Here is a 14,349-nt window from a genome sequence, read left to right as displayed (position 1 = left end):
AGGTCTTCTGCCAAAGGGTTTTTAAAAAATCAAAAGTCATAGTGCAGGCCTGATTGTAACAGCAAATTTAACATCCACGTAGATGGAAAATAAGTGGGATCATGCTTCTAGCAAAAACGTTTAATGGCTGGCTTCGGTCATGCTGCCATCTTGTTTTTAGTCTAAAATAATGTTTGACATGTGTGATGTATCAATCTTAAAATCACAGATGACCTTTAATAGGTTGGTGAACTCTGGAGGGAAAATGAAAGTTAATCTAAATAATCTGAAACTGGATATTTAAAACTATTAGTTGGATTATTATATTTCAGAAGGTAAAATTAAGAAATATAACCAGGATATTTCCTTACTCCCCCAAGAAGCCTCAATAAGAATGTTCACAGACCCAGCCTAATAATGAATGCATCCCTTCACAAAACTCGAATAAACGCGTCTCTAAGGGACACAACATGCTGGAAAAGACATAGAAATGCACACCCCCTGTCAGCCACGGAGAGGCAATTAGCTGCTAATTACGACGGCGGTCTGACCCGCCACAGAGCCAGGGAGACGGGGGCATGACCACGGTTAATGGGGAGTGACGGGTCACGCAGTGGGACCAGGCCGCAGACACGAGCCATGGTGATTGATGGCCGGGTGCGACGCAAAGCGCCCCTGCTCTCCTGTCACAGAGCAGGCGGCCACGGGCCAGGCGGATGCAGCACACCTCCACTCACCCCCATCTGCTCCTCAAAGACGTCCAAAATTCAGGTGCACATTATCAATAAAGCAAGGCCTTGGTAATGCTGGAAAAATGCGGCTTAGCTGGGAGTAAAGGTTAGCATCTCGCTATCTGATTCTCCATAATTTATTCATGCACGAAGGCATCAAAAGATCAGAGTGTTTCTTGCCTTTCCCCTGACTTTGAAGTTTCGGGTTAAAGCAAGTGGAGTGGCTGAAAAACCTGGCCAACGAGGCTGTAAAGTTCATCAAACCACGTTATAACTGGCAATCTTTTCTTAGGAGGTCCATAAAAGCGCATGACACACACTGGAGTATTAACCACATAGGCGGCCATCTGCAGACTGATAACCAGAGAATGTGCCGGTGACCATGTGCACGTGTGTGTGTGTGTGTGTATTTGTTTCTGGATTTCCCCACCTCATCTCAAACCATTCTGCCTTTTCACAGCTCAAAACACAAGCAGGTGCCACAAAGCCCCTCGCTAGGTGAGAGATGTTGGATTTGCACACAGAACGGCAGGAGAAGTCGGACGGCTAAGATGTAGAGATGCACACTCCCTGAGAGGGGAAGCGCTTGTGTGGCTGCACAGAGCCCCGTCTCCTGCCTTAACTCCCACCATGACTACAGTGGAATGAGAACCTCCCGATTGCAGGTGCGAGCTGGTTTGTGGGGGACCGGTCTGTTCTTTCATGCGTTTGCATCTTGAACACTGAGGTCGGTGGCTTAAACGCTGCCACAATGAGCAATAACATAATTGTTCAATTTGAAATTACACATTTTCAATCATGCAACTGTTGTGGGACCTTTTTGACTTTGGATCTTGAGAAGGATCATCAAGGTTCTTCTGTGGAGACCATAGAAGCTCTTATTTAGCTTCCAAAAGCTGCACTGCAATTGGAATAAACAAGCAAACGACGTCCATTAGCCCATTCACCTCAAAAACGCGGGACTCCACTGTAAACTCAATATTGTTAGAAGTTTACATGTTTGTCACGTGTCAAAGGCGAAAGGCAATTAATGGGTAGGTGACGCTTCTGCAGCGTAGGAAACAAGACTCACTGAGGTTTCCTGTGCACCACACTGCTCTGCTAAAACAAGAGATAAGATCTTTAATCTTCTGCTGTTTACCAGCTAACAGAAATAGAAAGCTGGACTGTTCTGTAGAAAGACATTAATTTGTAAGAATTTAGTGGAACTGTCAACCACAGGAAGTCTTTAACAGGAGAAGATCAGATGGAATTTATCCATATACTCAGGATTATTAGCATGCAAAATGCACCTTGGGCACACGCCTTAGGGTAATATTTTCAGATATATAAATATAAATATATACTCTATATATGTAGGCATTTCCAAAGCAACTCAATAGCCTTCAATGGTACTACAAATTCTTGCTCAATGTATAATTTTCTTCCTCTGGGATTTAAACTGGAATAAGTCTGATCACAATCCAAGTTTCATAACCACTTTAACAGCTGTGGTTTAAATCTAAAAACTCTGGCAGCGAGGATAAAGTGGTAATATATATTCTGTTAGGAGCTGCCCTAACAGCTAGCTTAGTTATTTGGTTTAGTAGCTAAATATAACATGTTTAGTACGTAACAGTATATTTGTTTATGGTTACAGGATATTCTGCATGTGTTCAACCCATATTGTATCCATATTTTTCACATTGATATAATTTATTAATGCTGCAGAAATGGTATCATAGATATTTAATAATAGGTATATGTACACCTGCTTACTGAATGCTCTGTGATAAATTCTCGAAGGATATTTGCGGCACCTGAGGCCTAATACTAAGGATATCAACAGTATCACGTTTCATGACAGTCAACCTCATAAAATGTATATCCTTAAAAAATACCTACTGTACATGAAAGACTCAGCCACAGTGAGAAATACAAACGAAAAGAATCCATGATGTATTTTTATCTTGAGTTAAAAAAAATGGAAATTTCCCATAAACAAGGAATTCATAAAATGGTTAACAGCCACAAAGTGCTAAATTTTAATCTGTACCGATTATGAGAGTGTGATGGTACAAGCAGCCTCATGGGGGAGTTTTGAAGTCAGGTCTACAGATCTGGGGGGGGGGGGGGGATGCAGGGGACAAACCTGCCTTCCAGGTAATACTGCTTCTCAGCCATAAAGATCTGTATGCAAGATTCACACTCAGCTCAAGATTAAAAAAAAAAAAAACTCATAGTATAGAGATTTGTCAGTACTAAAAACCAGACTAACCGCAAGGAGGAATCACCCTGCCACAACCACATGCAAAAACAAGAAAAAAAACAATACAAATATGTTAAATAACTTGAATATCTTCATTTAATTCTGCCAAAGAGCTATTTCTTCCTGCGTTATGTTGTGCTCCTGGCCCCAGCATGTTAGCCCTTCTGCCGCCTACCCTAGCTAGTGAGAGACACTGCTGGCCTCCCCAGTGAGTTTCATCACGGCTCAGCTCCCTCTGGGACGGTCACACATCATTAACTCCTTCTCAGCCACAGCGGCACTCCCCCAGCGCATTACTGTTGCTTCGTTCCGCATCACCGTCCGTTTCCCTGGGGGGCGCTCGACCTTGCTGCCGCCTTTCTGCTCTCCCTCCCTGGCAGCCCTTCATCAAGCCCTCGGCCCGCTGCCCAATGGGATCATGTGACGTTCACATATTTGCCCGACGTCCCCTTCCTGCAGCTCCCGCTCATCTGCAGGCTTCTTCCCTCGCGATGTCCAAAGAATGATCAGAATCGCCTTCCCCGGTTCTTGCCTGGGCGTGGGAGCGCTGTGGATAGAGCTCTCGGCCACTTCTGCTCGCATAACAGCCAAGAAAATACACCAGAGCTTCTTATTCACTCGCTTTCCTTCCTCCGCACTTGACAGCTTCCAGCCCAGCTCATTAATTGGTCCCATTGGACAATTAGCACATTTGTCGGGCTGCAGCAGACAGTTCGGCTGTGAAGGCCTCTGTGTAACAGGTACGCGGGCTGGAGATCCTGGAGACGTGCACTAATAGGCTACTTCCTGGAAACATTTCTGTTACCACTCTGATTACAATGGGAGCCGAGTGCTGTCACATTTTAGCACTAATGTTGTTCAATTAATGACTATACATTTATCTTATGAAACTACTGTGTTTACAGTACTATTTATTCTCCTTGTTATTAAGTGATAATGCAGTTAGAAAGGCAGTTGTTAAACATAAATAATTATATTAGCATTAATTATTTTTAGCATATATTACATTACATCACTATATCTTCTGTTCTGACCGCCCAGCAGGAGGCAACAGTGGAGCGAAGCAAACAAAGAGAAAAGTGAAAGACTTATTTCCTCTGCTGAAATATAGCTGCTTCTTAAAAGCCAGAAGATTCAGCTTGACTATCATTGGCCACACTAGCTCCAAAAGTTCTTGAGGAGAAACAAACCCTGACCTGACTAAGTTACTGATGTGTCCAATTCATTGGCCACACTTGCTCCAGGAGTTCTCAAAGAGAAACAAACTCTGGCTCGACTATGTTACTGATGTATCCAGGTCATTGGGCACACTAGCTCCGGAAGTACTTGAGGAGAAACAAAGTAACTTGACTATGTTACTGATGTGCCCAGTGAGTAGACTTCATCACGGTTCTGAACAGCTCCACCAGCATTAGTGCATTATGCAGGGTGAGACTCGGGTGAGGTGAATGAGTGTCACTGAGGGGGTAGCCTGCTCAGGGTCTGCTCAGCTTGGGCAGTGGACTATAAAACGCTGTGTTTCCATTAGGAACCCACAGACCGGGGGGACTGGGACACGACCTCTGGCCTTGTACTTCAGTGGCACCTGGACCAAGCACACACCCCAGAATCCTGTCCTGCCTCTGTTTGTTCCCTCAGGACGTCAAGTCTCCCTGACCATTTAATGAATGAAACTTCCGACCCCCTCCTCTTCCGAAAAGCATTTTTCAGGTTGACCGATCAAATGTTCCTTCCCTCACGTTTATACTCGCCAGTTTGAGCAGTCAGTTCACCCAGGCCTGAAGCAATGGACCTCGAAGATGCAGCATGCTGTGGGGTGACCGACGACAATGCAGCTTAGCAGCCAGAATGGGATCCTCCGGTATCCACAGTGAGTTTAGCTTCATCAGGGAACAAATTCACACGTGTTATCAGGTGAATGGGCAATCCCTGCACAACTGCCGTATTTAAGGCTAATAGTTTTGCCTGGTGTAGCTCTTATCAAGCAGGGTCCACTCCGTGCTGAAAAAAGTACATAGATCCTCTGCCACTTTACCCCACCAAATCATCGGCAGTAATGTTACAGCTGGCAGGATACCCAGCTAGCCGAATTCCCGTACCTTCTGAACTAAAAGTTCACTACAAATGATGCTAGTGTACCACGCCAACGGGGACAGCGGCAGCAGAAAAGGTAGGCCAGTGGGGCCAGCTATGGTCCTGAAGTACAACTTGCTTGATGATGCGTAACTTGTGGAGGATTCCCCACTAAGCCTTAAGCCTATACACACCATGCCCACATGGCTCAACGATTGGTGGCCATTGTTGGGAGAGGGGTTGAAGGAGGGGTCCGGGGAGCAGAGGAAAGCCCTGAGGATTCCCTGCCAAGCCTTTAACCTTTACGCAGATGTGACGTAGCCAGCGGTGGGCTGAAGGATGGGTCTGGGGAGCAGAGGAAAGCCCTGAGGATTCCCTGCCAAGCCTTTACCTCAATACACACTACGCAGATGTGACGTAGCCAGCGGTGGGCTGAAGGATGGGTCTGGGGAGCAGAGGAAAGCCCTGTCATCAAGGAGCCACAGCAATCAGATAGCGTTTCGGCCCCATAGTGCCGAGGAGAGATTAAGTGCTCAGCGAGCTATCAAAGGCTTAGCTGCTCGCTCTCGCTGTGATAAAGACCCTTGATTGATAGCGACCCCCGGACAGGATCACCTCAGCCACCCCCACCGCCTGCTGACACGATAGAGGACTCCATGCCTGTGAGGTAGGGACAGCCCAGAGTAATGGCTACGCTCGGATCTGATCCCTTCCCAATTCCTGGTGCCCGGAAAAAATACACACTTACACACATATACAAACATAACTCGACTGCTTACCCCGAGCACATCAATGTGAGATGTTTTTACCTGCCAGGAATCACATGGCCACATGTACAGCGCATTACCTTTATCATGGTTTTAAATCTGAACCTAATCCGAGTTCTGTGACACAAAAAAAATCATTATAAAGACTAATTCTGCTCACATTGCGATTAGTCCACGATGTGACTGATGGCTGGAAGAATTACATTAGCAAATGTAAAAGAAGGGACCAACCAGAGAAATGAGCAATGAGCAGTGAGAAATGACAGGAGACAGAAGGGTTAATAACGTTGGTCAGCTGTGTTCCTGTGGCAGTAGTGGGGGAATTAGTTCTCCTTTGTTCTTCATGACATCATCCTGCTCTTAGCCCATTTCTCAAGCCTGCTGCCCAGTCTTGTTCCCCAAATCAACATTTGGTAAATGTCATGGTAGCAGATCTTTACAGAAAAAACTATTACTTCTTGTTTTTGAGCGCTGCCGTTAGGTAATGAATAGGGCTGAATACATGTGCCATTCGGTACATCATTATTGGTTCAGTACGCACAATGAAATGAATGAATGCATTTATTAACACGGGCAGAAACTAAGTTCACAAGTAGATTTTTAACATGGAAAACATTATGCTAATTGTGGCTGCGTGTTGGTTACGGCTAATGCTGGTAACAGCCAGTCGGCCTTTTGTGAACAGTTTGATTTTCAAATAAAATACAAGCAGCACCAGAGACAGAGTAGCTGATAAGGCTGTTTGTTGGCTATGCTGCTGGTGACACATCCAATAAGCTCATTTGAGACGACATCATCCGCACGTGTGGATGACCAGAGCATGGCAGAAGCTGCCTCTGCCAATTAGTCTCCCGGTGACAATTAAGGGGCTTTTGCCAGGAAATTCAGACCAGACTAAAAAAATAACTACAACTATAGGGGTGTTTATCGCTACCAATATGCGATCATACTCTGTAGTAGAGAACATGGGACTTAGACGGGATTTAGTCCATCATGATTGTTATGATGTTACATTTTTGATTAATTTATTTCATATATTTATGTTTACAAATATGCAAATAAGCATCTGTTACAGACACACACTTTTGGTTTACAACTGTTCTTAATTGTCTTTCTGTTTGCATATTTAATATGAAAGTTCAAAATAAATTCTGTTTTCGCAGCTCCACCAAAATTGTACCGAACCTTGAACCCAAAACCGTGGTTCATACCAAGCCATGAATTTTGTGTATTGTTACTCCCTTAACAATGAATATGGAAAACATCTTTGCATACCAATAGATGAAACAACCTAACGTACCTCTAAAGTTGGTAATTCCATACAATATATTACCAATCCTGTCCATACTGGAATCAGGGAGTCCCAGCGCAAGTCCAATCGATGTAGTCGTATGGGACCTTTTGTTGCTCCATGCATTGGAAGTATGTATCCCGGACTCGTACACTCTCGGAGTTACACTGGTTAGAAGGCTGGACTATTCAACTATGCTGTTCTGACCTCCTTAACACATGATCCAGCACAATCTGCAGGGGCAGGGTCAATCTCATCCCAGAGGGAGGAGAACATATCAACGCTAGCGGACTCTTGCCGCGACCTCTTCCACCTTCGCCAGACCATAGGTAAGGCAGTCGGGGGGGGGGCAAGGTGAGTCCCCAGGGAGTCCGCATGCGCTTCAGGAACACGCAAGGCATGCTCCGCCACACAGCTCTCTGTCGACCCATGATGATACTTTTCATGTTTCATGTTTCATGTTTCGGAAGGGGGAAACAGCAAACAGGAGGCGGGGGTCACATGCTTACAGCCTCTAATAATAAACACATTCCTGAATAGCAGGAAGGCCTCATAAAATCTATATTTTGCTGTTCATACAATTCCTAAGTGCTAGCAGAGTCATTCCAGCAGTGGACAGTCGTGTGAACACCATCATTCCTCAGTTTAGACTCTCACTTTCAGTCAGATTAACAATAAATACTACTGACAGTCAATATTACTATTCTAACTTATTCCATTCATTTTTCCTTTACAGTGACTTTCAGTTGATGGAGGCACCATGTCTTGTGAGAGCCAATGAAGAACTAAGACTCTATAAGTCAGACTAAAAACACTGATGATACTGACGTCATACTGATAGGTGACCATCCAGAGAGAGTCGGCAGCGTGTCCCCTGCCGATACCCATTCTCTCGGAGGAAAATAAATCGCCCGAGTTGTATGGGTCTCACTCTCCTAGAGGCAGCTGCCACTTTAATTTTAACAACACAGACCATATGTGAAGCCAGTGTTGACAATCAGACTCTATTACGGGGCAGGCGGCTGCATTCATCAGGAAAAAATTAGCCCAGTGCTGGGCGGCGTGCTCCCATTGGCTGTCCGCGTGCTCCCATTGGCTGTCCGCGTGCTCCCATTGGCTGTCCGCATACTCCCATTGGCTGTCCGCGCAGCCTAAGCCGTTTGAGGCCACCCCAGACATTCCAGTGGATAATCTTTTCCATTCCTCCACTCTGCTCCTCGCAGAGAAGCCGGATCGCCACACAAGGCCTGCATTGTACGGCTCCCTAAAAAGTGCGCTCTTTCTTTTTCCTTCTTTTTTTCTTTCGCTCTCTTTATGCTGTACCTTTCTGGGGCGGCGCCTCTCCAGGCGGCAAGCGTCGGCCTTCTCAGTGAGCCGCCATGTTGGTAACACGCGGGCGGCGTGGCAAACACTCGCCACATCACCGGGGTGGACGGAATCCCGGGAGGCCGAGGGTCTTTCTGGCGACCTCCACTCCCCCCTTTCCAGCTGTCTGCACGCCGGGCAACAAGCTATCATTGCGGTGGGCTGGGATTGCCGAGAATCACGGAAGACACAGACCTTCCCGGGCGGCCTGCATGCGGCTGCTCTGACTTATGGCTATACATCCTATAATTGAAGACCCGTAATCCAGGCTCACACTAAAGTACGAGAACTCCAACCCCTTGTAACCACACCTCAGCATTTACACAGCAACTGTGTCAAAACAAACTTTGCCAAACAGGGCCCATTCCCCGCCAGTTCTCTGGGAGGCACTGAACTCGCCAGGAATCCATCTTCTTGCCTCGGTCGTGTCATAAACATCGAGCCACAATAAAGACCCAAAAAAAAGCATGAAAGCCATAATGTGCACCTATCAAAGACGAGCGTCACGGCGTCTGCAGCGCTGGAGTTCGAACGAGGAGCTAAACTTCAGAGAGCGAGACCGCGAGACACGGCTCATGCTTCCCTGACCCTGTCGCGACACGTTCCCTGCGGAGGGCGCCGTTTTACGAAGGGAGTCTTCATAGCCGAATCTTCAGAACAGATCAACGCGCCGTCGAGGAAGCTCATGTTTAATGCACATTAGCCTGTAGCAACACTTTTTCTTTTTTGGACGCCATTAATAAACTCAGTGCAGAACAAATAAACTCGCTGGCTTTCAAAAACGACAAGACGAGCTTTGCGAAACAGGCGTGCCGCCACATAAGAGAAACAAAGAGAGCAAAGGTAAAAAGAAAAATGTGCTTAATGAGGTTTTTGCCTGTCAGTTTGACACAAACACACTGGCGGCGGTACAGCCCAGGAACTGAGAAACAGAACAACATTCGGTATAATAAGTTTCCCCTTTGTTGGGTGTTTTGACAAAACTCAGCCGAGGGAAACTACATTAAAGTACAGCCTTATAGTAAATGTTTGGACAGGAAAATGACTAGATTACAAAGATTGTGTGTGTGTGTGTATGCGTGCGTGAGTGTGTGTATTCACGTATATGTGCATGCTCTGAGACGCACTGGCATCCCTTTGGGCTGCACCCTGCTTCCCGTTCTGTCCTTCCTGGGAAAGCCTCCAGCCTCACCACGACCCCACACTGGGTAAGTGGCTATGGAAAATGGATGGATGGACGGATACAATTGATCCTTTATAGCGAATGCAGCCTGCAGCCAAGCCTGCACTGGAAAAATACAAATTATAACTCTACTGAAAAATAGTAACTATTATTTGTGCTCCTTCAGATTTCCATGCAAGTTTATAAGTGGGACGGCCTTGGTCTCACACACCCTTCAAAGATTCACTGACCATTTTTAAAGAAAAGTTCTAGTTAGAAAGAAAAAATCAGACGCTAAAAAAATCCTGAAATTTATATGCTGCACACAACAGGATACAAATGAATAAAAAACTTTTCACTTGACAGATCTGGATTAAGTCGCATGCTGTTTCATATGAACAAAAGGCTTTTTTTTTAAATAATAAAAAAAAAATTATAATAAAGTGGGGATAAATGGTTCCTTTTCAGGAAATTGGCTCTTGCTCATTTATTAAGATAACGATAACTGCTATGTGTTTCCCGCAGAAACACAGTTTCCCATGAAAGGTGGGCGAGCTGGATGTGATTACCTGTGGATATGCGACGCTGGTGAAGGGGGCACATGCCGGTGAAGCACGAGCAGACGGTGGGCGAGCCGTCGGCCTCCCCAGTGCGGCCTCTGTGATGGGGGGGCGCTAGCGAGCACTGGGGCTTCAGGAACCCTGGGGGGAGAGAGGGGGCATGTCAGCGCTCCTGTGTGTTTCAATAAATCAGGCGGCAGATAAAGCGTGACGATGGAAGTGATGGGTGAAGTAAGGATACAGTAAAAACAAACACACTGCAGGCGGGCGTCTGGAATTCAAAAGGTTGGGGGTGAGGGAGGAGAATCCTGGGTGGCAGTAAAGGAAGCCCCACGGGGGACTCCCAGCACCGGGTAGCTCTGTCGACGTAGATGAGGCTCACTTGAAGAATTGCCCTTTCAGCAGCAGCGGACGAATGGTAAACAGACCCCTCCCACCTGAGCATAATGGCCTGTGGATTCGACTCCTGCCCCCGACTGGGAGGCCCTGCCGACCTTTCACATTCACCGCCTCGGCGCACCGTGGGGCCATTTCTCAGCAGCCCCGCCACCCTGCCGGACCGGCGCCCGTGCCTGATGCGCAGAGCCAGAGTGCAGGGTATGATCTCTGGGTGAAATGCCAGCGCCGATCCCCTTGCAAGGGAGAGAAGGACCTACGGCCGTCTGTTCCCAAGATCAGGAAAGTCACCCTCGTCCGGGAAGCCATTACCAGGGACAAGGTCACCCAACTGCTGGGCACCTTCATAAATCCTGGGTCTCAGGTTCTCCAGGCCAACACTGACACAAACTGTCGTACTAGCCCTGGAGCAAAGAATAAACTCGCAGAAACAAATGGAGAAAGAAAAAAATACAGCATCTCCCGAGATAACCTTGGACCCAAAGTCTCAGTCCAATAGCCCTTCGACAGATGGCTGCCCAGAAAAGGTTTCTTCCTGCATGTAAAGCACAGGTCTGCCAAGAAAAGGACACGCATCAGGCACCACCAACAAGTCCACGTGCATGAAAAACAAAGCCCTCAGCAACTCAACTCAAGATTAAGTTCTCGCTAGATGGTGAGAGAGAAGAGCCTGGGCACGATCTGACATGAAATCACCCGTCGTCGTCTGTGAAGGCCTGTATCAAAGTGGACTCCATCAAGCTTCAGCTACTAGTGAATGCTGGGAAGGACAGGAGGTGCTTTCAGAGGTGGGGGAGCCAGAAGAGTTATCCAAAAGCAGTGTTTCCCCTAGGTTTACAGCTTTTGGGGGGGGGGGGGGGGGCAGACGGACACCGACAGGACTCTTGGTGTTCATGTGTTTCTTTTAATGACGGCAGTCAAAAAAACACAGATATTTTTGTCTGCCTTTCAGGTGGTTGACGCGACATATTTTCCGACACATGCTCTCTGTCCGCTGATGGGAGTGTGCTCACCTGTGTGTGCGCATGTGTCTGTGCGCTCGCACGTGTCTGTGCGCACGCGTCGGGGCGGAACTCCGCCATGCATGATACAGAGAGTAGAGGAGAATTGTAAACGCGCGACCGGGTAGAGGCAAAAATGACAAGCTGTTGTGTACATATGATAAATAATATAAGGCTATTTAGTTTGTTTAATAAAAGGACAATGTAAAGACCTGTTCTATGGGAAAGGTAACCTTTAAATGACTTCTGTTGTGATCTGGCGCTATACAGAAAATAAAATTAAATAAAAATTAACTTAAAGGAGGGCGGGAGGTCCCATTGGGGGGGCTGGGCACCCCCCTAATATAATGGTAGGAGAAACACTGAAAGGGAATGGCTGGCTTCATACTCCCATGCTCAGGGGAACATCCAAGCTTTTTATTTCCTTTATAAAGACATCCAGAATGAAAGCAAGAGCAGCCACATTCGATGGTGCCGTATTATTTTCGACAAGAATGACATGTCAGCCTAGCCACAGTGAGAGGATGACATTTAAAACAAGCACGGTGATATTGAATAAGAGCCCCCTGGTAACCCAGACGGCTCTCCTCGCCGCCTGCCAGACTGCTGCCAGTCTGTCACACTCCGCAATGATCTGAATCAAAAAAATAAAAAGGGAAATAAAAATAAAAAACATCTACATCCATCAGGAGACCTGGACCTCGGGCCACTCGGCGAAGCCCTCAGAGCCGACTCGCCGACAGGCGCGGGCACCGAAATCCAATATTCTGAGTTGGCCAATTAGACACGGGAGGAAGAGCTCAGCGACACTAATTAAAAAGAAATTTAAATGAGAACAACAACAACTGAAAGCACGATTCATTAGTGTCAGATAAACTGGAACAGCAGCCACCTGTGGAGTGGCGAGCAGGTCAAACGGCAGCCCTATGATGACTTCCTGGCTGTCATCTTCTATTCCTACAGGCTGGCTGGGTGTGAGAGAGAGCAGAGAAAACATCAACCCAGCTCCTGATTTCTACTGACTGTAAACAAGGATTATTTCAAAGGAGACATTGGACTCCAAGCAACAGTTTAATCATGGCTCATTGAGACTGATTTTTTTGGATTACATGCCGTCATATTTCCATCCAAACATTGAGATATGGCTTTCTTGAGCAGATGGACCATCAACGAAGCCATTAAGGTTGATTGGAGAATTATAATGTGTTAAAAATATGCCATACTAACTTTTTTTCTCTGTTCTGCAGGTACATCTACTGGGGTCGCATTCAGTTCAGCAGGGTATGGATCTGTGTCCATGTCCAGAACGTTGTGAGCTCAAATGGAAGACTCTTAATCCTAACTGCTCCAGGGACACTGAGCCTGACTCTGCTCTCTGAGCCTGACTTGTATGTTGCTCTTCTGCTGAATAAAGTAAATATAATGTCTTAAAATTCACAAAACACAATTCATACAGAACCATACCAATCCTGTTATGTCTACTGTGTGCAACTGCAAAGCAATGAATACATCTGAGACAACCGTACATTCTACACTGGGCCCACTGCGACAGGGGTCTCTCTGACCAGTGAGCATGGTGGGGTCCCTCTGACCAGTGAGCATGGTGGGGTCCCTCTGACCAGTGGGCATGGTGGGGTCCCTCTGACCAGTGGGCATGGTGGGGTCCCTCTAACCAGTGGGCATGGTGGGGTCCCTCTGACCAGTGGGCATGGTGGCGTCCCTCTGACCAGTGGGCATGGTGGGGTCCCTCTGACCAGTGAGCATGGTGGGGTCCCTCTGACCAGTGGGCATGGTGGGGTCCCTCTGACCAGTGGGCATGGTGGGGTCCCTCTGACCAGTGAGCATGGTGGGGTCCCTCTGACCAGTGGGCATGCTGGTCACTCTCTCTCTGGCTCTGAATGTGCATCTCAGCTGCCCCTAAGATTCGCGTGATGAAGATAACATGAGAGAGGAGGACACGGGCTGGGAAGGGAATGTGGTGGAGGATGTCACATCGATCCCTCTGGGCCTCTGACTGCTGTACATCTGTTCTGGCTTTAAAACGGCGGCCCATCAGCCTCATAAAATGCGGTAACCTGATTGCTTCAAAAGCATGGGGTCACTATTCACGTGATGGTCACTAAGCGTTATTTCTGTAAGAAGAGCATTTAGGAATCTCAATAATGTAAGAGGACAGAAAGAGAAAAAAGTACGAATGAAAATGCAAAACAGAACCTAGCTATAATAAAATAAATCCATACAGGAGAATTTTTAAGTTTATAAAAATAACATGAGTCCAAAGAACCTGCATATTAACAACTATGCTACGAGCCTTTAATGGACGGCGGGATAGACAGTGACAGACTCCTCATGTTTAGGGCTTTGTGCCTCTCTAACAGGCACTGAAGCATGTGAAGTTTTCACATATTTCTTAACCTGTGAGCAGATGTGGGCAATTCTTGCCATCAAAATTCCATGTCATCAACACAGACACTCCCACGTAAAAGGGCATTAATCCACCCAAGCCTTTGATTTCATTTACCACAATGCACTGACAGCGGAAATACCCTAGGGGTAAACAGGCATGCTGCCCCGACCTCGCTATCACTAATATTGAGTCATTTAAATGTATCACATTCAGCATGAAAGTGATTTCTTCTCAGAATGTGTTTGTGCTCGTCTCCCAGGAAAAGGAGCGGCTATGGCAGCCACATGTATGAACAAGCACAGCCAGGCTCCGCATCGGACACCAATGGAAATATTTATGCACTCGCCTGTCAATTAAGGACCTGTCACA

General features: G+C 46.7%; 1 protein-coding gene across 3 annotated transcripts in view; it reads right to left on the bottom strand.

Moving 5' to 3' along the window:
- The window catches only part of rxrab (retinoid x receptor, alpha b), an 87,450-nt gene that overhangs the window by 53,035 nt on the left and 20,066 nt on the right, over positions 1-14,349 (bottom strand). For 2 of the 3 annotated variants that reach the window (XM_023809541.2, XM_072703319.1), the window contains exon 2: positions 10,186-10,317. In XM_023809541.2, coding sequence (XP_023665309.1) covers positions 10,186-10,317 — 132 coding nt within the window. Of the gene's footprint in view, positions 1-10,185; positions 10,318-12,800; positions 12,975-13,099; positions 13,491-14,349 lie in introns of all 3 variants that reach the window. The other variant, XM_023809542.2, reaches the window with a different exon arrangement.

This window comes from Paramormyrops kingsleyae, chromosome 2 (genome assembly GCF_048594095.1).
Source record: "Paramormyrops kingsleyae isolate MSU_618 chromosome 2, PKINGS_0.4, whole genome shotgun sequence".
NCBI classification, from domain to species: domain Eukaryota; kingdom Metazoa; phylum Chordata; class Actinopteri; order Osteoglossiformes; family Mormyridae; genus Paramormyrops; species Paramormyrops kingsleyae.
This window is presented reverse-complemented; position numbering and strand designations above follow the sequence as displayed.